The 27776-nt window shown below is 38.5% G+C and overlaps 1 protein-coding gene across 1 annotated transcript in view; it reads right to left on the bottom strand.

Moving 5' to 3' along the window:
• LOC137391364 (inosine-5'-monophosphate dehydrogenase 2-like) overlaps nucleotides 1–27776 on the bottom strand; it is a 31446-nt gene that overhangs the window by 1884 nt on the left and 1786 nt on the right. The window contains exons 2-13 of the mRNA XM_068077817.1: nucleotides 9218–9331; nucleotides 8962–9010; nucleotides 8767–8868; nucleotides 7581–7655; nucleotides 5826–6032; nucleotides 4819–4906; nucleotides 4435–4537; nucleotides 2775–2871; nucleotides 2202–2388; nucleotides 988–1131; nucleotides 398–542; nucleotides 142–285 (exon numbers count right to left, since the gene is read on the bottom strand). Coding sequence (XP_067933918.1) covers nucleotides 142–285; nucleotides 398–542; nucleotides 988–1131; nucleotides 2202–2388; nucleotides 2775–2871; nucleotides 4435–4537; nucleotides 4819–4906; nucleotides 5826–6032; nucleotides 7581–7655; nucleotides 8767–8868; nucleotides 8962–9010; nucleotides 9218–9312 — 1436 coding nt within the window. The 5' untranslated portion in view covers nucleotides 9313–9331. The remainder of the gene's footprint in view (nucleotides 1–141; nucleotides 286–397; nucleotides 543–987; nucleotides 1132–2201; nucleotides 2389–2774; nucleotides 2872–4434; nucleotides 4538–4818; nucleotides 4907–5825; nucleotides 6033–7580; nucleotides 7656–8766; nucleotides 8869–8961; nucleotides 9011–9217; nucleotides 9332–27776) is intronic.

The following is a 27776-nucleotide window of genomic DNA, read 5'->3' as shown; positions in this document are numbered from 1 at the left end:
ATAATACTCTGAAGCCCACATTAATGGACATAGTGATAAGTGATAGTGCGCAAGTGATACAAGTTTATCACCAGCCAGCACTAAGGTCATCGAATATGCTTCCAATGACTTTGTTAAAAGATTTGTTTGTAGAAGACCAACCGTAACTTAGAGAGGCTTTGCGCTCCGATATCTTGGCAGCCATGCTGAATTCCAGTGAAGAGATATGGGACAAATTTGTGCACTGACCCCTTGTCTTCTATGGCGCCAGAAACGCCTTGAGCAACCTTTATCTTTTCACTCTCACTAGAGGTAGAGTAGTTGGGAGATCATGAGTGGCACGCAAGACATCAGAACTTATTCAAACGTAGAGCTAATAATCAGTAATCTTCCATCACTGCAATTACCGCAGACTTACTTGAAATATCGACTAGCACTGGTTTGAAACTTCTGCATAGCGTCGACAGATCCCATACCACGATACTTTTTTAACCTAACTGTATCTTGGAAGTAGTACTCTCCGGGCGACTCGGTGGTGCCAGCCAATAGTGAGCCCATCATTACTGTCAGACAGAAAATTCATAGCACTTTTCTTATTTGAGATTCACTCATGAGAGATGAAGAGAGAATTCATTATTATTCTTACACAGATATGAATTTTATCATCACTGCTCAATGCCATTCCAAGAAAATTACACCATGTGTCAAAAATAAAATATAACGGAGTAAAACTTAACATTCTTCTTCAGGCAAAAGCATAACGACAGAATTGTTGGGGCTGTTATCACCGATAACTGTTTGGATTCCACAATAAAAAACTAAACAAGTTCCATTTATTTAACAATATAATATAATATTTAACAATGTCATGAGTCATACTGCTAACGATTCCTAGTTGTCTAAACAATACGTTGACTGCCCCATTTGTCAGTATGTGTGTGTGTGCACGGCCGTGACCTAATATGTTAAACATGGCTGCTATAGTTTGTACTATGATAAAAACGTTACCCGTAGAAGCACCAAGGGCTAAGGCTTTAATGATGTAACCGACAGACTTGATTCCACCGTCTGCAATCACAGGAACACCAAACCTCCTTGCGTAGTCAGCTACCTTGTAGACAGCTGTGCCTTGAGCCCTACCCACAGCCATCACTGAAACACAGCAGACCAACAGTATATCAATATCCTGCCCGTGATATATACACACAGTAAAGCCAAAACTTCCTTCAACAACTAAATACTCAAAATTACAAAAGGTGTAAAGACCAGAAAGAGAGATGCTAATATTAGTGTCGCATGGAAGATAATCAAGAAGGATACATACCATCAATACCTGTGTATCAATTTTTTAGAAAAATGACATGATCAAAAGAAAGAGCCTTGTGTTAGTAATAGACAGTAGAACAAAATCGCCATGTAAATCCAGAGAACATGTACATCCATAAAAAGAAGCGCAAGAAAAAAGTATTGTGAGTATTAGAAGCGGTCAATATTTACTCTTTCCGCTTTTTTATAAATGACTTGAGTTTTAGATAAGGTTTTAAAATAAAATTTGAAACGAGCCAAAAAAAGTAGATGGATTTGAAATAAAATTTGAGCCACTTTACGATAACACATCAAATTCAAAATATAACTTTTTAGAAACACTACAATTGCAAAGTATCCTCACAATGTACAACATATATTCTAGAAATGAAAATTGGTACGAAAAAATGTCAAGGACATAATATTTTCCCACATTCAGTATGCTTTGCAGAGCAGTCATTGCGAGATGACTACTAGTACTACATTTGAAATTGCCTCCTACTTTACCTTCACTGAGCTCCAGCCTGCACACGACGATATTCTCAAATTGATAATCAATATATCAAATTATCAAACTCACCGTCCAATTGGATTTGAATTCTGCCAACGATTTGCAGAAGTGTAAGCAAGAGACATTCATACTGAAGTGCAACAAACAAGCAACTTACCAGCATCCAGTAAAGAAAGGTGACATACATGTATGCTACTGTATATCTAAGAGTAAGCAATCATTGAGCATTTTACCAGAGATCAGCACCATGAGATTCAGAGCACATCACGGATACTAGAATTAGTGAGAGCCAATGGAACGTCTGCGCTTGTTGTGTACAACATTTATCAGTGGCTACCATTCAACAACCATAATAAAACCCAAACAAGCATAATTGTCATGCGTAGAGAAACTGATGAGGACTAACCTTCCTGAGTGATGCAGATGCTTCCGCAGCCCATACCGACCCGGAGACCATCAACTCCAGCGTCGATAAGGTCTTTGGCCTGCGAAGCTCTCACTACATTTCCTCCGATGACCTGCATGTCTGGGTATTTGGATTTGACCATCTTAATCATGTTTATCTGATATATCGAGTCACCTTGTGACGAGTCCTGGAAGCATGGTGATACTCACTGAAAACGTGCCTTTCATGTTCTACACTCACCCAAAAGTTAGCTTGTCTGCAGATATCTTACAGTAAAGATCTCATTTTGTGGCATACCAACAGCTGTTCTAATTGTAAAAACATTGCAATAAATGTGACAGTCCCATCTACTATTGCGGGAGAGGTAAAACTAGCTTGAGCAATAACACTTATTTTATGACTCTATGCAATAGAGTCTAAAAATAAGTGCAAGTCTATGGTGCAAGTCTAAAATACGAGCAAGCCTATGGTGATGGTACATGTATTATTGACTGTCTTATTGACAAGTTAAAATAACTAGATACACATACACAGGGGGGGGGGTGCAAGGCACTCTATAAATGCAATACTTACGATGATTAAAAAGTCAACACCGGCTGACACTAAGGCATCCACTCTAGCGATGTCATCATTATGCGTACTGACTGCGGCCCCCACTAACAGTTGTTTGCTAAAAGTATACAACAAATCAGCACCGCGGTCATAGAAAAGAACAGTATGGCATTTTTGGCACACACAACCATTTCAGCTGTGAATAAGCTAGCTGAAGCCTATTAAATCTGCAGCAATATTTTGATGGATGAAAAAGGAGTGATGAGCACTAAAACAATACAAAAATGTTCAAGGATAATATAGTAAAATGAAATACCCTAATTTTAGGTATATTAGTTACCCAGTCAATAACCTAAATTATGTACTAGTTACCCAGTCAATACCCTAAATTATGTACTATTTACCCAGTCAATACTATAAACTATGAACTAATAATTATTAAATGTACTTTAGTTACTGACTGAAGTAGAGAAATACAGTCAAACTTTAGCATACGAAGCTATTCCATTCTGATATTTGCCTTGTGGGTCTAAATCACTGTTGGAGCAAATGCTTTCATAAGAATTCATAGCATTTTATTTTAAATAAACAAATATACAATAATCTTTCCTACTTTGTACAGCAGAAAATTCCCTCCATTTGAAACGTATAACGATACCCTGTCAGTGTTGTCAAGAAGCCATGAGTGCAGAGCGCACAGTCTATTGATAAGAAAGCCCCCCTGGCAACAAGCTGGTTGATATCAGCGATTAAAGTAGCATATATCTCACAAAAAAGCTTGAGACAGCTCTTCACCTATGGAATAAAATTTTGCAATTCTTCCTCCTTCACTTACGGGAATCACCTACGGGGAATCACCTACGGGGAATCAGCTACGGGGAATCAGCTACGGGGAATCAGCTACGAGGAATCACCCGCAGTTACGTATTATTTTATGATCTGATGATGATTGGCTCAAGAATATTAAGCTTGAGTTTGCCTCATTGACCCTTGCTCCAGCCATAATTCTTCAGTTGGCTCATACAGATTTCAGTATTGTATGTACAATGTACTATATAAGTATACCGCAAGTAGAAGGATGTGTACCTGTGTTTGTATTTATAGTAATTATGAAACTTTAAAAAGTAGTGTAAGTTCTCTTAAGTTTTAAATTGTGGCTCATACTTCAAACAATCTAATTTCTGTTTTACGGAAAGTAATATTTTGTGGGCGAGTCTGGAGCGAATCCCCGCAGAATAAGAGAGATTACTGTAGATATTTTAAGTGCTTACATAGCATTACAATAAATGCATTACATAAAAGTATGCGAAAGACTAAACACAAAAGCTTTAGTTGCATGTAGGAAATAAATTTAAAAAAATTATTAACAAGGGTTATGGGTATATTGCCAGAAAGACATGTGAACAGAAGTGTAGGCTTGGCAATACATGAAACAACATTCACTGATACGAATATAGTCTGAATTAACTTAAATTATAATTATTTTTACATATTTATTTTAATCTCTATCGCCATTTTCACTTGTACTTACCAAACTGTAATGTTTTAAAAAATTTTTGGTGCCATAAGTTAGAAATTTCTTCGCATGCCAAGACAAATATCTGGTCAAATTTTAGGTCATATGTCACAAATTGATTCTTATGTAATTGAGGTTTGACTGTAATGCATAATAATTGGGCACCTGCCATCTTTACTTGCTCTTGGATAGTTTCGATTCTTCTTGAGATCAGTTCTGGCTATGATTGACACGAGGTCCCCATTTTCGTTTATTATCGGTAGTTTCCCTGCAGCGACACAATCTCTTATAGCTTGTGTACCAATAGCTAGCTACACAAGTGATTATTATTAACATGCCAGCAACAATTTACATTTGTATTATCGTTATTGTACGATTTGCAATAGAGGCTATTACGATCAGCAATCACCAGCAGTAGAGGTTATTATCACTGGCATATTGGCAGCTGTATATGCCAGTGATAAGTTTCCTTTTTCGTAATAACTGGCAAAATAAAAAAAAGGAAATCTTAGGACGGGAAAACCAACAACAAAGGTAAAAGTTAATAACCTTTTTTACTCTTTTCCAATAGTTCATTTGCTTCTAGAAGTGTGACATTGGATTTAGCCACGATGAGATTCTCCAACGGGGTCATCACCTGATAAAAACATTAAAGAATAATGTCTAGTAAGCAGTAAGAATCGAAGTAGTAAGAATAGCAAGAAGTAAGAATAGCGAATGAAACTTTTTCATACGCTGCCGTACTAATTGACCTCTCAACCAAAGAGATAGGAGAACATGAAAATGGCGCATTAGGATACATGACTGAGCAAAAATTTCAACCGCTTTTTCAAACAAAATATTACCAAATATGCAGTAATTTTCAACAGATTTGTAGAATTACAGTAAAACTACAACAAATAATAAAAAAGCAAATATCATTTGGTATTTAATCTTGATGGGAATATGAGCAATCTTCATCTCATTCATGCACATAAAATGGTGTAGAGAGCATGAGCAGCATGCACTAGTAGACATAAGCCTCCGAGGGCAAAGCAAACAAGCAGCCATCAGTTCAGCTTGCATTTAAAAATAGCGTGAATCTGCATAATTCGAGCAAAAGGTACTCAACTTGCTCTAGGAAAATATTTAGCTCAGCAGTGCCTAAAACTATGACCAGACTAGTTCTACTATGACCCTGACTAGGTAGAAGACAGTGACCGCTCACGATACAACTACTACAACTGAAACTTGTACAATATATGATACAAATATTGCTCTTACAAAAATGCTAAACTGGCTCTGTTTGAAATTTGTTTATAGTTATTTCAGTCATCAAATTAAGAAGCAAGCGTTGTATGTAGAAATATGTACAATAAATTATCAGAGATTTTACCAAAATCAAGTTTCTTCATGAGTAGGTGACTCTGGTCCATCTATGGCTCAAGACAAGATATGTATTAGCAAAATCATAGTAAAGATTTCTTGTAAGTGCGGCTATGAGAAATAATGAGAAGCAATAGAAAACGGCAAGCACTATCTAGAAAAGCCGCTACAGGTGCCCGCTGAGTTATTACCTCTCGCACTTCCCTTGAATGCTGGTCCTTTGTAACAAAATCTATATCCCGAGCTGTGATGAGGCCAACCAGTCTGCTACCTATTTTACCAGTGAGGGTTACAGGAAAACCACTGAAACCGTGTTTTTTCTTAGCTGCAAAACACTCGCCAATTGTTGTGGTTGGCGTCATAACCACGGGGTCAGTAATAAAGCCTTGCTCGTATTTCTACAATACAAAGGTTAACAGGCAGTTGCACTCCACACCTATGAAATCAGCAAGCTCAAGTTTGGCTAAAGCGCTGCCACGTGGTATAAAGGTCATTTCACCAGCCGTGTTTCAATCCTAAGACCCAGAACCCGATGGTTCTAAATCATTTTTTTCATTTCCTACCGTAGTAGGTTATAACCGGATGTCTTCAATGACGATCCAGGTATAAGAACGAGTTAAGATGTTGACTTTTGGATACATTTTCTGTGTTAAATACACATAAGATGTTTCAGGCTGACTATGTCACCTGTCATCTGTGAATTGCTTAAAACGAATATGAAAAACGGCTGGTGTAAAACCCCTTCACGCCATCAAATGACGCTTCAGCCAAAAGAAAGACTACACAGCGTAGCAATAAGACACCCGGGGTGAAGTTGAAACACACACAGGCCACGACTGGTGCACATCTGCAGCAAGCAGAAGGTACCTCAGCGACAGGTCTGTCATAATGATCAGGGTCTAGAAAGTCAAAGTCGCGACCGGTGATGAGACCGACCAGCTTTCCCCCGATTTCCCCATCAGCAGTCACAGGAAAACCAGAAAAGCCATGAGTTTCTTTGTAGATGACAGCATCCTTAACTTTCATGTCCGGAGACATGCATATAGGTTGAAGAATAAAGCCCTGCTTGAATCGCTGACAAAACAAATCCACAAGCAGAATTGCGGTCACTCAATAATTATAATATAGAATTATAATATAGAATTGTCTTAAAGATTGAACATTTCAAATGTGCTTCAATTTCTCAGCAACAATAGCTTACTGCTGCACTAACAATAAAAGAGGTGCAACAGTGAGGTCCAAATATTTGGTGAAAATAGTCAAACTTGTCTTTAATTGGGAATAATTTTCTCATGGAATAACTTATAACCATTTGGCAGACTTACACCCTAGCTGTAGGACAGATAAATGACAAACACTAACTATTGTCTTTAAGTAACTAACTACCCATTTGGCTAACTGAGAAATTGCATGATGTGTAACTTTTACTACTACCCTGCTTTCTCTTAATCGAAGCTTCTGTAGAACTGTGTTTAAAATAGTCTAACATTAGTCAGTTGATAGTAGGAGAGCAACTCCTACTATCAATGTAATTATGGGTGTGCGGTCATCAAACCTAAATTTTCAGATACATTTTGCCGAGGAATTTAAGTCTATTACATGCTACAGGTGCTATCGATTACTAAGAGCAATTTTATATCACTATTAGATTACTATTACTAACTGGTAGATTTTTAATTTCGCTTTTATCAGACTTTTTTATTTGTAAAACTGCAAAATCCTAAATTTTATCTTCATGAAAATAACACCTTTGTCAAATTTGCACTGTAAAAATGTGTAGATGGCAGCATTTAAACATACACTTGTGCAAAGGCTGGAATGAGAAAAATCTAAACATTGTTTTAACATAATCAAAACACAACAAATTTATTACTGTACATAAAGTTGGTAAACCTCTAGTGTCAAACCTTTAAATAATTTTCCTTACCATTGCAAAAAGGCCTTACCTTTACTCTTCTGACTTGCTCAGCTTGGAACTCTATTGTACAGTTGTGGTGAATCACACCAACACCCCCTTGAAGCTAAAAAAAAGTTACAATACTTTGAAAAGTACTACATGCTGTACAAGGGCAGGGCCAAATTCGTGAAAATAAATAGACGATTTCTTTGTGAAGAGTAGGTCCATTCAACCAAGGTTACCAGTGTTATTGGCTAGAAGTACCACATGTGAATTATGCAATGCATTGCAATCAAGACAGAAAAGACAAACATAGATGTAAAAGTATAAAATGCATTTGAACATGCCCAGCTTTTATCTGTGATCTTTTGCCTATTGTAAATGACTAGATATTGTTTGCTAGCCTTAGATGTTCACTCAATGCGAAGACAACATTTTGTTTCTTAATTATACAAATTTTTTTTAGCCAAACTGAAAAATTAACATAGGAATCAAAGAGCTTTAATATATAGCACTATTAAAGACTAGTAAAAATATTACTTACCGTAAACATGTTATTTTATATAAAAGAAAATACACTTCTTAAACTTCATCAACCATGTTCTATGGTCTCAAAAAATATAAGCATATTAAATTTAACGTTGACCAATGTGTAGTTAAACCTGTACTTAAGCACCATAGACCGAATTGCGTCGCTAACAACAGCCTATGTACTTTAAAATCTATTGTAGTAAAATAATGCAGCCATTAGCCAACTATTTCCTGTTAATGTTTGATAACCTTACTGCTTATAATACAGCCTTGACTACTTCACTAGCATATTCACTAGATAGGCAGCACAAAAGAATGCCGAAGTATATACTAAGCTTTCAAACTCCTTATTAACCAAAGTTGAAAACCTTTAAATTAATTGTTGAAGGTTGTAAAAGAAAAAGGAAGAGTAAATTTTTTCATGCCACACACAGCTTTGATCGAAATTCCGAATTGTCCTTTCAGACCTATAGTAAGTACGTTCAGATTAGCTATTCCAATGTCAGCTATTTCCATAGCAAGGCTTTATCTACATTGTATGTTAAATCATCACTGTATTTAAACAAATACACTCAGATCAGCTAACTGTCAAAATACTGTATAAGAGAATTGAACAAATAAGTTGATAAGCCAGATATATTTACAAGCATCAGAAAAATTAAGTGAATAACTAAATGCATGCTGAGAGGAAAGTGAAAACTTACTGCCATGGCTATGGCCATAGATGACTCTGTTACAGTGTCCATAGGTGATGACACAAGTGGTGCCTGCAGTGTTATTTTCTTCGTAAGCTGTGATGTTAAGTCCTAGAACAGAAACCAAGGTGAGAAACATTTGACCTTCACCTGATTCAGTAAAAAACACAACAACATACATAAAAAATTAAAAAAACATTTTACCACTTGGGATGCAAGAAAGTCTATATAGCCAGGGAGGATGATGAAATCCCTACAAAATAGAACAGAGGCCATTAGTTTATATTTTAAATATCTAGAATTTTAATTACATCACGTTATGCTTGACATAACGTACTGCAGATGAAAGTATCTATGAGATTGTTGACGAGTGGTTAAAAGGTGGTCTCATGTGAGCAACCAATCAGTGAACTAGCAGTGAGCTATGGATAATTTTGAAAAACATGTAAATGAAACATACTTATATGTTAGACCACCCAATTTAAACAGCTCAGGGGCTGTCTGTCCATCATCTGGAACATACTCCCTGCCACCATCTATGAGATTAGCAGCCATCTCCTCATAGGATATTGACCTAAAAATAATATTGAATTATTTTCAATTGATCGCTTGTATTTAGTATTTGTTCAGATGACTTCAAATATATTAACTAAATGATATTACCCTGCGAGGTTCCGTTAGAACAAAATAATTTCATACAATGAAAAAAAGTTGAGTTCTTGGCGTAGCTAAAATAAGATTTCTTTGTATGCTAGTGCACACTGTATACCAGCGTTGGCTCGGTTTAAACCAGCTGAAAAAACTGGTATTTATGGTTTTTTTTTCATAATTTTTGTGTGAAAAACAATATTTTAAGCTCCTAGTGGTTCATGTGAGGTAGAAATGTAATTCTATGTAATTATCAGCTGTGGAAGTTCATCTAGCACATAGTAGTAAAGTGGTGCTAGAGCTCAGGTTGAAACTACATGAAATCCTAGCACAACAATAAATTAGTGAATTTAATTTTCAATTGGTTTTATCAAGTGATATGATGATCCCTTTACTGATGAAATATGAAAACCATATGAAATATACTAATCCCATCATCTTCTCTAACAATTATTGTGCCGTAGGCCACTTAAATGGCTTTTGGCTTTGTGTTGCTCAAAGCCGTAAGCCACTTAAATGGCTTTCAAACACTGGATAGCTGATCATAACCTGGCCCATCAAAAGAGAGTTTCTGCATGCTAATTGTCATTACCCAATCAAACTAGGATATTGCAGCTACAATACAGGGAATGTGGCTAGCATGACTGATAGCCATTTTGCTGTGTAAGGACATTCAAGTCGGTGGCTTGCTAGTAGCTAGTAGTTATGCGCTTGTAGATGTCGATGAATCTGGGCTACCCAGAAACATTTACAATGACGGTGACAATGACATGTTCACTGGAAACACAGATGATGACAGTGATTTTCAACCTGAAAGGAGTGCTTTATCAACAGATTCTGATCAATAGCAGAGCGCAATACCTACACTACTTCCACTACTACAACTTCTGCTGCTGCTACATGCTTCACTATAAACAGGGGTAGAACTAAGAGAAGGCCATTCAACGGAAGTCGGCGTGGTAGAAGAACAGCTAGTGCAGGTACAGCAAGCATTTCAGAGTTTAGTCCAGCATTCGCCTGGACAGATAAAAATGGTTATCAGTGGAAAGTTGCTCCAAGAGCTACACCTAACAGAGTGTTTACAGAACGAGTTCACCCACGAACCAGGCATAATGCTACACCATCATGAAAATTTAAAAAGTCAGATCTAGAGGAAGTCGCTGCCTTTCTTTGGTTCAAGCTTTTTGTGGAGGATGATCTAATACTACACATGGCTACAAAAACCAACAGGCGAAGTCATATTCTGCTATGATGAATAGTAGCTGTAGTGCTGTGGAGGTACGTAGTTACTAGTGGCAGCAGAACAAAGCTATATTTTGCATAGAATGCTTTTTTTTTATACATGTAGATATACAAATAACTTTATTATTACACGTAGGTATGCTAAGCAATTCCTTGAAAAAGAAGCAGCTGGCCGTGCTCTCAGATTATCCAAATGAAAAGATGTCGGTCTGGATGAAATGTGGAAGTTCTTTAGATTATTGTTTACAACTGGGCTTGTAGCCAAAGGACGGCTTGATGAATACTGGACCACAGATGAAGTTACAAGTTCACCATATTTCGCTAAGCATATGACTAGAAACAGATTTCAAAATATCCTGCGTTGTATTCACTTTACTGACAACGAAACTCTTTGGGAAAATGACCGCCCAGCCAAAGTATGTCATGTATATGATGCCTTGTTACAGAGATTTAAAGACAACTTCACACCCAAACAACATCTGAGCTTAGACGAGGGAATACTTGCTTGGAAAGGTAAGCTGAAATTCAACACATACAATCCAAACAAACCGAACAAATATGGGATGAAGGGATACATTGCATCGGATGGTCAATCAGGTTATCTCTGATGTTACGATCTGTACGGTAGAGATGGGCAGCCATTGCATGATCGCGTCAACTCGCTACTGAGCCCTGTTGCTGGCAAGGGCTATGTTGTATACATGGATAACTTTTTACAATTCAGTCGATCTATGCCACAAGCTGGTAGATAAAATGTTCTATGCTGTTGGGACACTCAGAGCCAATCGTGGACAGCCAAAGCCATTCAAATCGGCGGCAACAAACCTGGCAAGAGAGAGAGAGCACATTTCTGTAAGCACAGACAATATGCTCATCCACTACTGGATGGATGAGAGGCTTGTGAGAACTTGCAGCACTGTACATACCAATAACATGGTACAGACATGAAAAAGGGATAAAGATGGTTACGATATATTGAAACCTGAGACCGTGATGGAGTACAAGTACATGATCGGTGTGGACCGATCAGACCAGATGCTAACATATTTCCCCTTTATTTGAGGCACCTTGACTTCACTTCACCTTGACCTTGACTTCACTGTCTATCTGTTTGAAGTGAGCATGCTGAATGCCAACGTACTGTACAAATCAGTACGCCCACGTTGTGATCTGAGATGGTTCACCAGTCAGTTGGTAAAACAGATCCATACGCATCCCTCTCGCCGATTCACTGCTGCTGACAACAACGCTGAGACGGAACCAGGCACACATCTGCGCCGTGACTGAGCTCCAGTACATGATCCAGAGTCTCGCTTATCTGGGCTCATCAAACACCACAAGCTGACAGAAATATCATCAACTGAAAAGCAGGCTAACCTTTCACGTGAATGTTGCGTATTCTCAACGGCTGCAGACCGCAAGTGAACACGATAACTCTGTCAGCAGCGCAATGTGCCACTCCATGTGCTATGCTACCATGTCTATCATACCAAAGGAAATTACAAGTAACTATTATCGTTTTCACTAATTCAAATACCTCATGCTTGATTGTATTACCTCTCACTTATGCATTTTGAAAATATTATTAGAAATAAAAAGTAGAAGTTGAATGTCACCGATTTGTTGGCTATATATTGGTAGAATACACTGCTTCTACCAAAGTAAAGTCATTGTAACATAAAAGCAAGTTGAAGTAATATATTAACACAATGTTGGCAAAATCTAAATGCTTTTGGACCAATAGAAGAGAGAAAAAATGCATTCAAAAGCGCTAGCAAGTCAAAACACAAGTTTTGGTAGAAATCGTACGGCGCGAGGCTACGAGCTACATAAGTACATCGCGGCATAATAAGGAATTCTTTATTAATATTTTAATAATAGTACTATTAAAATATAATATTTTAATAATAGTACTATTAAAATATAATATTTTAATATTGTATTATGGTTCCTGTGTGGTGATTCTACCACACATGAACCTAATGGTTCCTGTGCGGTAAAAATGTAGTTCTATGTAATTATCAGCTGTGGAAGTTCATTTAGCACATAGTAGTAAGGTGGTAGTAAAGCTCAAGTGGCAACTACATACAATCTTAGCACAATAAATTAGTGAATTTCATTTTCAATTGCCTTTACCAAGTGATATGATGATCTCTTTACTGATGAAATATGAATACCATATGAAATATACTAATCCCATCATCGTCTCTAACAAATGAAAACTTTCTCAAATCTGGCTAGCGAGAGAGGATTGTTTATAAACAGAAATTCAAACAATAAAAATCCTTTTGGGAAAAAGCTTCAGGTGCGCAAACTAATATTTCATTTAGTGGGCACAAGCCAAAGTAGTTGGATTGTTAGAATTCAGTTTATCAAGTTGTTTGTGTTTCGAAGAGTTGGAAGTTCTGCCTTGAATTTTCAACATGCCTCGCAAACAGGATCCTGTTTAACAGTTTTTCATTGGAACTGCAGAAAGCAAAATGTAATAAGTGTGCTGTCGTAATGCAAAGTCTAACAGATACGCTTGAAGCACACGTGACAAAATGTAAAGCAGACAACAACAATTCAGTCAGTGACGCTAGTATTCAGGTGATAGAACTTGAGTCATCTGCCACTGCTTAAAATACTAGCAATCTATCTGGTACAACAGTAACTCATCAACCCTGTGTCAGTGTGAGCAGTGCTGCTACAGTTACACCAGAACCGAGTACAAGAAGAGGCAGTCAATATCTGCATATATTTGCAGGACTACCAAGAATAAGGAAGATATTTTTGACAAAGCAGTAATTTCTAGTCATATCATTATTTTAATTTTACCAGTTACCTATTTTCTATTTCTGTTGCATGTAAATAGCGAATAATAGCGATTGAATGTTCTCTTAATCTCAAACTAACCCTGACAGGTGTTGTGAAATGTAGCATAGTGAATTTACATGTACACGTATGTTTGCTTTATAGGCAAAATAATTTTTATAAGTAGTGAATGTGTTAAAATATTCAATCAGTTGATATTATTTTTGCTTTAATGGTTGACTTGCAACAAAATTCACATTACAGGTATTTGATATCCAAAAAATCATCTTGTCTTACTCTGTTGTGTTGTACATAGGTGCCAAATACGTGAAAAAGTGATTACAAGCTCTTAAAAGCTCAAAAACGAAAAGCCGCCGTAGATTGGAATCTGTTTATTTCTCTGATGTAGTCATGACAGTTTGGTTATTGTCTTGTCACGTGATGTTCTCACGTGAATTGAAATTCCAATAAAAAGCTCAATAGAAACTTATCGTAGCACTAGTTTATGACAAACACTTCGGGTTTCACCGAAGACCCCGTATCAAATATAAATGCTCGTTACTTTACAGTTTTGTTTCGGCTTGGTCTAATCGCCAAGTTGTAATCTGATCATGTGACCCAATACCTCGCAAATAATTTTTGCAGCACTTTTCGATTATCACAGGTGACCAACAAGCTCGTCGTGGTTATCAGACAATGATATGTACTCTTTCGAGCTAAGGTTGAAGAGTTTAAAAATTTTTTACAGCAAGTTGTAAGATATCAGTGCTAAACGTGACAGCATTACAATGACGATGAAACAGACGCGTAAGAACAATAGACCTAAGAACAATAGACCTGGTTTTATTGAATGCGTGAAGTATATTGGTGAAAACATTTCGACGAATAAGGTTGCATGAAAGTGTAAACAGAAACCATGCTGTAACAACTACATTCCATTTGAGCCGTTTTGGATAGAGAATCCAAACTACGGCGGTCTCGTGTGGCTGCGATTAACTGTTCGTTTTTTAGCTTTTAAGAGCTTTTAGTCACATTCCCATATATTTTGCACCTACAACACAACATAGTAAGACATGGTGAATCTTTTGATATCAAATAACTGCAATGTGAATTTTGTTGCAAGTCAACCTTTAACTCGCTAAATTCATGCTACAAACAGCTCCATTCTAGATAGTGACGCATCCGACATTCCAACACTTAATGAATCTAGTTTGACAAGGTCACCGACACATAAAAAAATAGGCGGCAGACTGTTAGATAAAGGAGAATGAGTGCAAAGCTAGCTGATCGAGCTGTGAATGTCTCTAGATGGATGGTCGAATGTGCACAGTGAGCCAATTGTATGTGTAAGTGTCACCAACTCAGCTAGAAAAACTTATTTGACTGACCCCATCGATACATCTGGAAATGCCAACAATGCCAATTACTTCCATAAACTTGCCCAGAGCACTATAGCCAAAACTGAAAGACAATTCAATTGCAAAGTCAAGTCATTTGTTACTGATAATGCCGCCAATATGGCTGCCAAGAGGAGACAATTACAGGATGATCAGTCTACATTTCCATCAATAACATATGTATGGTTGTAAAGCCCACATTCTCAATCTAGTAGCCAAAGATTTAGAGATATCAGCAGTGCAGAAGCATGTGACGAAAAGAGTGAAGTACTTCCGGAATATTCAGCTGCCTTCTGCGTGGTATAATGCTGTTGGTGGCAAATATCTGCCTATACCGATCAAAGTAAGAGGGACAGCTTGGCTGACACCCTGAAACGTGTCTAGATAACTGGCAGACACTCCTAACTGTTTGTGAGAAAGAACCACCGTTCAGAGCTAGATAAATAGATAGTCAATAAAGTGAGAGATCCAAGCCTTAAAAGAAACTGTGAGGGTTACTTAGCCAAACTGCAGCCTATTGCAAAAGCGTTGGACAGGATGCATGTGGCTAATTGCACTGTTAGGTTGTGCAGTTGAAATTTGGAAAGATCTGGAAGACGAGGTGTCGTCTGAATTATCAAGCACTGAGACTGCTCACTTCAAGAAAGGCAAGAACACAAATCTCACAACATACTACCTTGCTAACCTATTAACTATTTTGCACCCGTAAGAGAGTTAACTCGCGTATTTATAACGTTGCTATGCACCCACCGCGAGTTATCTCGCCTCTGGATTTTATCTACTCACTGTATCGCTATTTTTAAATTATAAAAGACATTATTTGATTAGTTAGAAAGAAAAAGTTCTGGCCAATCAGACGAACGTACAAATATGTATCCATGTCTTTGGCAAAAGTTATGACCAAAATAGTACACTCATATCTACATCTACCTAAACCGGAAATAGTAATGTTCAGTGACTTTAAATTTTATCGTTCGCGATAATTTTTTTTCGATTCCAGACGTAAATATGCAGATTCAGAATGGGTAAGACAATGAAAGACTGGATAAATCAAAGCAAAACATTACTTTCAAAGTTTTTATTAACTTTTAATTTTGCCAATTTGAATCGTTATGCTCGAATAAAAATGCACTTTTTAAGCTGTCAGCAGTAGTCAGCCTAAAGTTATCATTCGCTTTCGATAGCATCATATTGATTCTTAGAGCTGTATATTAAGGCTGAAAAGTCAAGAACAGGGTTATTGAACATATTTTTATAACTCGAAACATGTTTATGATAGTTTATTTGAATTATATTGGCATGTAGGTTAGCTATGTTTTGGTTTGAAGGATGATACTCGCGAGGAAAAGTTCGAAATTAGAGTTTCATAACTTTCATGTTCAAGACTAACTGTATATGTATAAATAATATTTATAACTGTTTACTGTATGAAATAAATGAATATTTTAGTCAAACTTTGTATATTTTGCAATTTTTATGGTGCAAGTCTGTTATGTTTCTGCACAGAAGCAATTAAATAGAGTATTAAATTAGAGAAATGGTTTATTGCACACTCCAGAGACAACTGATTTGATAACAGAAAACCCAAGTATTTATATGTTTGGTTATAGAAAAGCTTTGTAAAAAGCTACAAGCATTATTAATAGCTATAATGAGACAGTACTATATAATATTAGCTTGTATAAAGCTTTAGCTAAAAAGCATAATGTTTGTTGGCAAAGTACCAGTAATACTTGGCACTTGCATGACACCTCCTCACTAAGCTAAAGGTTCTTTCTGGTTCTCTTAGACCTTCGGGGTTTGTCTCTGCTATACTCATCTCCATCAGGTAGACGAGGGTTGCGTGGTCTTCTTCTAGACGGAGGTTGCTCTGTTACAGTTGTAGGGGCTGGTAGTTGCAGTTTTGTCTCCTCTGTTATATCAGGTTTATCTCCAGGGTCTTGATCTTCTTCTGTTGAGTATCTTGGTCTGAGTTGTTCAACATGTCTTCTCCAAGTAGGTCCCTTTGGTACCACTTTGACATTGAGACTACGAGTTCCATATATCTTAGTAACAATGGCTGGAACCCATCTAGGTTGTCTGTTGCGTTTAGGTCCATGATACAAGGCATAGCATGGTGCTCCAAGATTGTAGCTGTGTATCTTGCTAACTGTCTTTTCTGCCGATCGGTTGACTTCTCTGGATTGATGAAACTGTGCTATGTGTGCGGGTGATGGCAATAGGGTGTCAATCTTGCATCTCATCTGTCTTCCATTCAGCAGCTGACTGGGAGAGTATCCTGTAGGAAGTGGTGTCCTTCTAGAGTGCATCAGGAACTGTTGTAGTGCAGATTTAGGTGAGAGTGACGATTTCTTCATGGCTTGTTTGAAGGATTGTACTAGTCTTTCAGCTGCGCCATTTGTAGCTGGATGGTAGGGTGCTCCAGTGAGGTGAACAATGCTTCTCTCTTGACACCACTGCTGAAACTCTCCTGAGGTGAAGCTGGTAGCATTGTCAGTGACTATGGTGTGAGGGTATCCAAAGTGTGCGAATATCTCCTCTAAGATGTCTGTGGTAGCTCTGGTAGAAGTAGATGACGTCCTGTGTATGCATGGATACTTTGAGTAGGCATCTATCATCACTAGCCATTGGCTGCCCATGAAGTTCACTGCATGATCTAAGTGAAGACGACTCCATGGCTTCTCAGGTAGCATCCAGGGATGTATAGGATACTTCTGTGGAAGCTTCTGGTGTTCAGCACAGGCAGTGCACTGTCGGCTTGTCTCCTCTATATCAGAGTCAATGCGAGGCCAATAGACAGCAGTTCGAGCTAGCTTCTTCATTCTTTCCATTCCAAAGTGTCCAAGGTGAAGGATCTTTAATACTTCCTGTTGTAACTTGACAGGAATGACTACTCTGTTGCCATATAGAAGACAACCTTCAGTGATAGAAAGTGAATCTGAGATCTTGTGGAAGAGTGACAGCTGAGTCTCCTTCATCTCTTTGTTACCAGGCCATCCTTCTGCTGTGTAGCGCATTACTGTGGCTAGTGTTGTGTCTTTCTTTGTCTCCTTTGCTAGAACATTGTAGTCTGTAGAGTTGAGCTGTTGTCCAATAGTGTGAATAGTGCATACTGTATCAACATCATCCTCATCTTCTCTTGCATCAAACTCTTTATCAGGTCCAACTGGCAGTCTTGAGAGGACATCTGCATTTTGATGATGCTGGGTAGATCTGTATTCTATGGTGTAGTCATACTGATTTAGTACCAGTGCCCATCTTGCTAGTCTGTTGGCTGCTAGAGCTGGAACTCCTTTGGTAGGTCCTAGAAGTGTGAGAAGAGGTCTGTGGTCAGTTACCAAGATAAACCGTCGACCATACAGGTACTGGTGATACTTCTTTAGAGCAAATATGATTGAGAGAGCTTCTTTTTGTATTTGTCCATATTTCCTCTGTGTGCTGGTCAGTGTTTTTGAAACATTGGCTATTGGTCTCTCACTTCCATCAGGATAACGATGAAATAGTACAGCTCCCAGTCCAGTTTCTGAAGCATCACATGAGATTCCAATGTCAAGATCTGGGTTGAAGTGTGCTAAGACACTATCAGTTGATAGCATATCTTTCAGTTTGTTGAAGCTCTTTTCTTGTTCAGTGCCCCACTTCCAGGTCTCTCCTTTGCGTGTCAGTTTGTGCAATGGTCCTGTGAGTTGTGACAGATTGGGTATGAACTTGCTGTAGAATTGTGTAGCTCCTAAGAAAGATCTTAGCTGAGTTAAGTCTGTTGGGACTGGCATCTGTTGTACTGCATCTGCCTTCTTTCCTTTAGTGATTCCCTTTGAAGTGAGTTTGTGTCCCAGATACTCTACTGTAGGTTGAGCAAAACAGCACTTGTCTTTTCTACATCTGAGCCCTCTTTCTTCTAATCTTTGAAGAAGTCGACGTAAGTTTTGTAGATGGCTCTCTGCATTGGCTCCACTCACTAGTATATCATCTAGGTATACTGCTACTCCCGGGAGGTCTTGTGTCAGTTGCTCCATGATTTCTTGAAAATACCCTGGTGCTGAGCTTATGCCAAAGGGCAACCTCTTCTGTAGTAGTACTCCTCGGTGTGTTGATAGTGCTAGTCGTCGTTGACTTTCTGGTGCCAACAATATTTGATTGTAGGCATCTGCTAAATCAATCTTTGTGTAGCAATAGCCTCCACCTAGTTTTCTGATTAGATCTTCTGGTAGTGGGATAGGTTTCCTATGTGTTTCTAGCTGATTATTGATAGTCTTGGAGTAGTCTCCACATACTCTGATCTTCCCTGCAGCTTGACCTGTTGTAGATTTGCGTACAGGTACAACTGGTGTTCCATACTGGTTGAATTGAGTTGGTTCCCATATGCCTTTAGCTACACCTGCTTCGTATGCTTGGTTGAGCTCTTCTGTCAAGGCAATAGGAACTGGTCTGGGTCGGCAGAAGACTGGCTTTGTTGAAGGTTTGAAGTTTATCTCTAGTTCAAAGTTCTTGAGACATCCTAGCTCGTCTTTGAATATTTCTGGAAATTCTTTGCACATCTCCTTACACTTGATTTGTAACCTCCCATCTGGCTGGTTCTCTGTGATTGTTGATACAAGGTTCTGTTGTAGCTTGTCATCAATAGAGATGCCTAGTTGCTGTATAGCAGTTCTTCCTAGTAGGTTGAGATCTTGTACAGCACTAATCACAAATGGTAGTCTGACTTCTTTCTGTGCATCCAATTGGGCAGTTAGCTCACATCTGCCAAGCGTCTCTATGAGATGTCCTGAGGCTGATTTGTAGTTAACTGTAGTAGGTTTTAGGTTTGGCTTTCCTAGCTTCTCCCATATTGATTTACAGATGAAGTTGTCACATGCTCCAGTGTCCAGTTCAAGTGTGAAGTTGTCTCCCTCCAGTTTGATGTTTTCAGCAAGTTTCACCATCTTGGTTGATGTGCATTCTATCATCTTTACTGGTTTTTCTGCTGCAGATGATTTCTTTTTCTTGCATGCTCTTTCTATGTGACCTTGTTTAGAACAAAAGTTGCAGGTGGCTGCTTTGAATCTGCAGTCATCCGCTGTATGGTTAGTTCGGTCACATCTGTAGCATAGCTTTCCTTCCTTCTGCTTGTCAGGTGTAGAGTTGTTTTTCTGGATTGGTTTGTATCTTGATTTCTGTTGAGCAACCTTGTTGACTTTAGACGAGTTTCCATAAACTGTCTCTTTGGCAACTTTAGCTGCTTCTTCTGTTTCCTGTGCTACCTGTATAGCTTTGTTGAAGTTGAGTTCATTGTCCTTGACCTTGAAGAGAGATTTGAGAACTGCTTCATTGTTTACAGAGCAGATAAATCTTGTTCTGAGAGCCTCATCTAATGGATCTGTAATGTCTATGAAGGCACATGTAGTTGCATCTTGACGAATTCTGGCAGCTAACTCTTGAATAGTTTCTCCAGGTTTCCTCTGCATGTCACTCCAATACTTGTAACGCTCTCTAACAATGAAGCGCTTAGGGTCATACTGGTCTTTGAGAAATTCCAGTATTTCATCCATGTTGAGGTCGTTGATCTGCTTGGGTGTTGAAAGCTGAGCTGCCATATTACTAAGCTGCTTGTAGAGTGTAGGCTGTTGGTTGGTGAGAAAAGTGCCAGCAATCTTGTCTTGATGAATAGAATTTGCTGCAATGAATGTGTTGAATCTGTCTATGTAATCTGTTAGTAGCTCTGCTGTTGGGTCAAAACCTGGGAAGGCTGGAACAGCGGTTGCAGCTGTTTCTTGTTTCCGTTGTAGGTTTTGTAGTAGTAGCTCCATCAGTTTCTTATTCTCCTCCATTCTTTCATCTTGCTGACGTCTGTATTCCTCTTGTTGCTGCTTGAACTCCTCATGCTGCTGTTGTCTATGCTCTTCTTGCTGCTTTCTCTGCTCCTCTTGCTGCTGTCTCTGGTCCTCCTGCTGCTTCTGCATTAGCTTGATCAGTCTGCTACTTCTGCCATTGTAGTGGTGCAATTTTGAACAGTTACTCTTGTAATAAACCAGAACTCTTTGTATCGATTTTATCAATGATAAAATCTGAACAAAACTCTTTGTAACTGTTCAAAAGAGAAATCCTTGTCGCCAATTAGCTTCTGTTATGTTTCTGCACAGAAGCAATTAAATAGAGTATTAAATTAGAGAAATGGTTTATTGCACACTCCAGAGACAACTGATTTGATAACAGAAAACCCAAGTATTTATATGTTTGGTTATAGAAAAGCTTTGTAAAAAGCTACAAGCATTATTAATAGCTATAATGAGACAGTACTATATAATATTAGCTTGTATAAAGCTTTAGCTAAAAAGCATAATGTTTGTTGGCAAAGTACCAGTAATACTTGGCACTTGCATGACAAAGTCTAACTTTGTTTCAGCAAATGACCATTTTTTCAAAATCAGAAATTTTCTGAAACTACCTTCCTTGAGACACAGATCTACATGAAAGGGATATGTGTCTATATGAATGTAATATCATTTGAAAGAGGAGACTTGGCTGGTTCTTGTGCAACTTGAGGGAATAAATTATCTCAAGCCTGTCTATTGTAGTAGTAATTTGAATTATGCCAACTTTCTGAAAAATGACCAGTTTTTGTGGTTAATCCCCTGGAAATAAGTCGGGTGCGAATGAGTTAACACCGAAATATGGAGAGGCCCAACTCTCACGATCAGAGCTCAACTCAGCACTCCGATCTATGCAGTCATGATTTTCCCACTGTGTACCCAGCGTACTCGAATACCGGAGTGAAACAGATCTCTTCTTGGCATTCCGATTTGCATACTGCCAGCCCCAGTATTTGACATGATAGAAACCCTGCTAACAGCAATCAACTCTAGTGCTAGCATTGAGCGGATATGCTCAACATTTGGGTTTGTCCATTCAAAAGTCAGTAATAGACTGGGCATAGAGAAAGCTGGGAAACTTGTATTTATTTATCGTATGACCAATACCTAAGTACACATTCAGTCACATATTGCATCTACTACTACCCTTACGGAATTACAATTTTTTTGCTTCAATTTTAGAAATTGTAGATCGTTATGCTCTGCTCTTCACTGCCACACAATTAATCACTGGGATTAAAATTCCCACTTATACATAGAGCTGCATGTAATATATTCACTTTGTGTGATAAGATTTCAGCCCTGTTTTTCTTCAGTCATGTTTTATTAAAAGTTCATTCCTAAAATATCCATATGGTTTCTCTTCTTTTTCTCATAACTCCCACAGTACCATCTTTTACAGATGATTCCACATATATATGTTCAATACTCAATCTTGCAGATATAGTAAGTGATGTTACTTCAACTTGAAATTGCAAAAACTTTGGTCAAATTTTATAAACCATAAAAACCGGTTTAAACAAAAAAAACCTGATTTATTTGGTTTTTCATAAAAACTGGTTTTTTTCAACCCTGCTGTATACCAGTACATATTGCATACCAGTACATGCTGCATACTAGCACTCACTGTATGCAAGTACACACTGTACACTAGACACACTGTATGCTGGTAGACACTGTGTACTAGCACACACTGTATACTAGTACACGCTGTATGCAAGTACACACTGTACACCAGCATACATCATATAATATTGTTTTATACGCGATTATAAGGGATTTATAGTTGAGTCCTTTTATTATATAGCCACCATTGTCAGGATACAATCAAGCAAGAGGAAGAAGAAAAAGAACTGTGGGTAAAATATAAGTTGAATAATAATAAAGATGAGCAGACAACTCAAAAACATAATCCAACATTATCTAAACTACTATGATATAATAATATTTGAACACTCCCACATAGTTTTGATAATTTCACAACAAAATAATGTATGCAAATACGAAGCGTACACCCTGTAATAATAATGTTCCTAGTTACCGGCCAGCCAGGCGTCTATCCCACATTTAACATAACACGAAGTTTCTCGAAACGAATTTTAGGTAGGGGTTTGGTGAAGATATCGGCTATCATATCATCAGTTGGACAATATTCTGTGACTATATTGTGGTTTTGGACTTCTTGTCGAATATAATGATATTTTATATCCATATGTTTGCTGCGCTTACTAACGTTAGTGTTGTTTGCTATGCTGATGGCCGATTGGTTGTCTATGCGGAGTACTATTGGTGGTAATGGCTCTCGAGTAATGTCAACGAATAATTGCCGTAGCCAGGCTGCCTCTTTTGCAGCTTCGAAAGCTGCGATATACTCGGCTTCTGTTGAAGACAGAGCGATTGTCGATTGGCGTTTACTGAACCAGCTGATTGGCCCACTGCTAGACATTATAACATTTCCGGATATCGAGTGTCTAGATTCGTCGTTCTCAGCCCAGTTAGCATCTGAATAACCAACGGGTTGTGTGTCAGTTTTGTTGAATGTAATCCCATAGTCCATGGTGCCTTTTAAGAATCTGAGAACGCGCTTTGCGGCAGTGAGGTGCGTTTGGGTCGGCATGGAATTGAATTTCGACAACACTCCCACAGAATGTGCGATGTCTGGTCGTGTAGCTGTAGATGCGTAGAGAAGGCTGCCTACGATCGATTGATATAGAGTGTGATCCACAGATTTACTGCCGTCATCCTTCACTAGTTGTATATCTGTGGCGAACGGGGTTGCTACACTTTTGCAGTCGGACATATCATACTTCTCAACAATCTGCTGAATATAATGTTTCTGGTGCAGCTTCACTGAGGTGTCTGTGAATTCCGCGTTTATACCTAGACAAAATTGCAGTTGCCTTAAGTCTTTCATCTGAAACTTTGAACTTAACGATTCTTTGATTATTTTCATCGATTGATCAGTGTCACTTAGGATTACGATATCATCTACATAGACCGCTAATATCGTTTGATTGCCATGGTCGTTGCGTACATAGATACATTGTTCAACGCTCGAAGGAGAGAAGCCAAGCTGCCGCAGATACTCATCGAGGACTAGATTCCAACATCGTGATGATTGCTTTAGGCCATACAGAGAGCGATTCAATTTGCATACCAACTCTTCATTTCCAGGCGATACAAATCCATCAGGTTGTGTCATAAATAATTCCTCAGAAACTTTACCATTGAGAAAAGCTGTTACTACGTCCATTTGATGTATCAACATGCCTCTATCCGTGCCATATGATAGAAGCGCTCGAAGTGATGACCGATGCACTACTGGTGCAAATGTTTCATCGTAATCTATTCCTTGTTTTTGACTATACCCTTTGGCTACTAATCTAGCTTTGAATCTGTCCACACTTCCATCGGGTTTGCACTTGGTTTTGAACACCCACTTACTACCAATGGCTTTACGACCAGCCGGTAGTTTTACTAATGTCCAGGTTTGATTATTGATTAATGCGGTGTATTCTTCGAAGGCAGCGTTCATCCATTGCTTCGATTGGGGACTAGACATAGCCTCTGACATTGTTAGCGGTTCGGTTGTATTGCTGGTGAGGCAAGCCACATGATTGACATACTCATCAACCCCGAATCTTACGATAGGATTGGGGTTTCGCTGTGATTTTCGTGTAACTGCTGAGTGATTTTCAGGTTCTGGTAATTCAACTGTCAGCTTTTCGGAGTTGTCTTCATCCTCACATTGGTTAGTCTCGGACTCTGGTAACCCTAACCTATTTTCATCTATCACGACATCTCGGCGCACTACGACTTTCTTAGTAGAAGGATTATATAAATGATAGCCCTTCGATCTAAGGCTATAGCCAACAAACATCATTGTCTCTGCTTTATTATCCAGTTTCTGACGGAGCTCACTTGGTACATAAGCATGGGCTAAAGAACCAAACACCCTTAGATTACTAATATCTGGTTTACAGTTGTACCATTGCTGGTATGGAGTTGTGGGCTCATGGTGAGCAGTAGTGGGGGCACGATTCCTAACATAAACAGCTGTTGAAATGGCCTCAGCCCAAAAATGTTTTGGTAATGCGGCGTCGATTACCAACGTGCGGGCTAATTCACATACAGTGCGATTATACCGTTCTGCTACACCGTTTTGCTGTTGTGAATATCTAACGGCTAGTTGATGCTGAATACCTTGAGAGCGCAGGTATTCTTCAAATTCGCTTGATACGTATTCCCCTCCACTGTCAGTTCGAAGGGTTCCGATTGGCTGGCCGGTTTGGTTGGTCACTAAAGCTTCAAAATCTTTAAATACAAAAAATTCATCCGATTTCTCATTGATGAAATACACATACGAAAATCTACTAAAATCATCAATAAAACTCACAAAATATCTACTGCCACCAATTGATTTATTCTGCATTGGACCACATACATCGCTATGAACTAGTTCTAGCACTCTAGTAGATTTAATACCATCTCTAGCTATAAACGGTTTTCGAGCCATTTTGCCTTTCACACAAGGGTCACATATGGTACCTACACTTACGTTAGACAGATCGGCACCTGTAACAAGCTGTTCACGGTTCATAAGTCCGATGCTGGTAGGATTGATATGAGCGAGTCTTTTATGCCATATATCGTTACACGATGACGCTAGATTAGCTTTATGATCAGACGACTCCAGATCTAAATAGTAAAGTTTCCCAACGAGAGTTCCCATAGCATGTATTTGGTGGAGTTTGTTCTTAACCCAACATCTACTGTGGCCAAATTGTACTATCATACCCTTACTAGCGGCCGACTGTACAGAGAATATATTCTGTTTCAAATCTGGTACATGAAGTACATCGTGGAGAGTGGCTTTTCTTTTCACTTTCTGGCTAACGGACACTGATATCATAATGTTACCTGAGCCTATGGCATCCAATACTCTGCTGTCCGCTATAGCAACTTTCTCAGGCTGGTCAAACTTTGTGTACGTACTGAAACCACCGTTTTCAGGAGTCATGTGACGAGTTGCCCCGCTGTCAATGAGCCATTCTTTCGCTGCCGCTATATTTTCTCCTACTAGAAAAGCACTCTCCTCACTTTGAATTTCAGTTGCTTGGGATTCAGTCACAAATTTAGCTCCATGCTGATTCGCCTGACCACGGCCCTGACCACGACCACGGCCCTGACCACGACTGTAGTTTCTGCGACTATAGTTTCCACGATTGTAGTTACCTCGACTATTCTGTTGCGCTGTGCAATCTCTGACCATGTGAAATGGTGAATTGCAGTTATAGCATCTTCTCTCATACGTGTTATCTCCGACGGTATATAAAGCAGTGTCAGAATTTGAAGTCGTTTTCCCATACTTGCCGCTTTCACCAGAATCCATTTCGGCAGCTTTTACGCCATGTTTCTGCTCTTCATTGAGTAACGCGTTTTGAACAAATTCTAATGTTAGGGTTTCAGACTTTTGCGCTTCTAAGGCTGTCACGACAGTTGCATAGCTACTCGGCATACTGCCCAACAGTGTTACTACCTGATCTTCCTCGCTCACCGGGGCTTTGATAGCCGTGAGCTTGTTTACAATATCCTTCATATATTTTAGATGATTTTCTATAGATGTACCATCACGCATGATAGCTCTGAAATATTGTTTCTTTAGATATATCCGATTTGCTAGTGTGTCTCTTTCGAAGTGAGACTGTAGCTTCTCCCACGCTGCTTTCGGTGTCTCACACTCAGTGATCAAACATATGAATTCATCACTGATCGCCAATACAATATGACTAAGAGCTCTCTGTGATTGTTTTATATAAGCTTTCTTAGCATCTGCACCTTCCGTTGGCTCTGCAATACTACCATCACAATGTTCATAAAGTTCCTTTGCAATGAGCAAATGTTTCAGTTTAAATCTCCATGTAGAATAGTTGGACGTAGTAAGTTTATCCACAGACAGTTTATCATCCATGGTGCTTGCTTGATATTAGAGTCTTCCTGGGCCCATAACCTATTGTTTTATACGCGATTATAAGGGATTTATAGTTGAGTCCTTTTATTATATAGCCACCATTGTCAGGATACAATCAAGCAAGGGGAAGAAGAAAAAGAATTGTGGGTAAAATATAAGTTGAATAATAATAAAGACGAGCAGACAACTCAAAAACATAATCCAACATTATCTAAACTACTATGATATAATAATATTTGAACATATAATAGTACACACTGCATGCTAGTGCACACTGTATGCCAGTACACATTGTATACTAGTACACACTGTATACTAGTATATACTGTATACTAGCACACACTGTATACTAGTATACACTGTATGCTAGTATATACTGTATACTAGCACACACTGTACACTAGTACATACTATATGCTAGTACACACTGCATGCTAGTACACACTGTATACTAGTACACACTGTATACTAGTACACACTGTATACTAGTATACACTGTATACTAGTATACACTGTGTACTAGTATATACTAGTATACACTGTATAGTATACAGTGTATACTAGTATACACTGTATACTAGTATACAGTGTATACTAGTATACAGTGTGTACTAGTATACAGTGTATACTAGTATACAGTGTGTACTAGTATACAGTATATACTAGTATACAGTGTATACTAGTATATACTGTGAAGATGTGCAACTGCTATGCTGCTAACACAATCACGAGCTCTTCAGTCTAATGTGCATATACAGTACGTTAATTCCTTGTGATATGCTGGAGAAGCAATACTATTAATCCGCTCATTTTGATGTAGACCCTGTATGAATACCTAGGCCTTATGTTGTACACCACTTTATGCTAGGTGTATGCTGACGAAGTCTGTATTCAGATTTCAGCAGAGTTTTGCACTATGCAATTGCAAGCAAGAGATCATTTTAATTGATTGTATAAACGACTAATTTTAGATGCGTAGGTTTTTGCATTAATCTATTGCACACGGCGTGAAGCAATGATATAAGCTAGGAATCCAAGGCCAAACAGTTTCATTTGAATGTTGAATCAACAAACACATTGTTGATAGAGCTAGCACCTCCACTCAAACCAATCTAAAAC

The sequence above is a fragment of the Watersipora subatra genome, chromosome 3, assembly GCF_963576615.1.
Source record: "Watersipora subatra chromosome 3, tzWatSuba1.1, whole genome shotgun sequence".
NCBI lineage: Eukaryota > Metazoa > Bryozoa > Gymnolaemata > Cheilostomatida > Watersiporidae > Watersipora > Watersipora subatra.
Note: the sequence above shows the minus strand (reverse complement) of the source record. Positions and strands in the feature narration are given on the sequence as shown.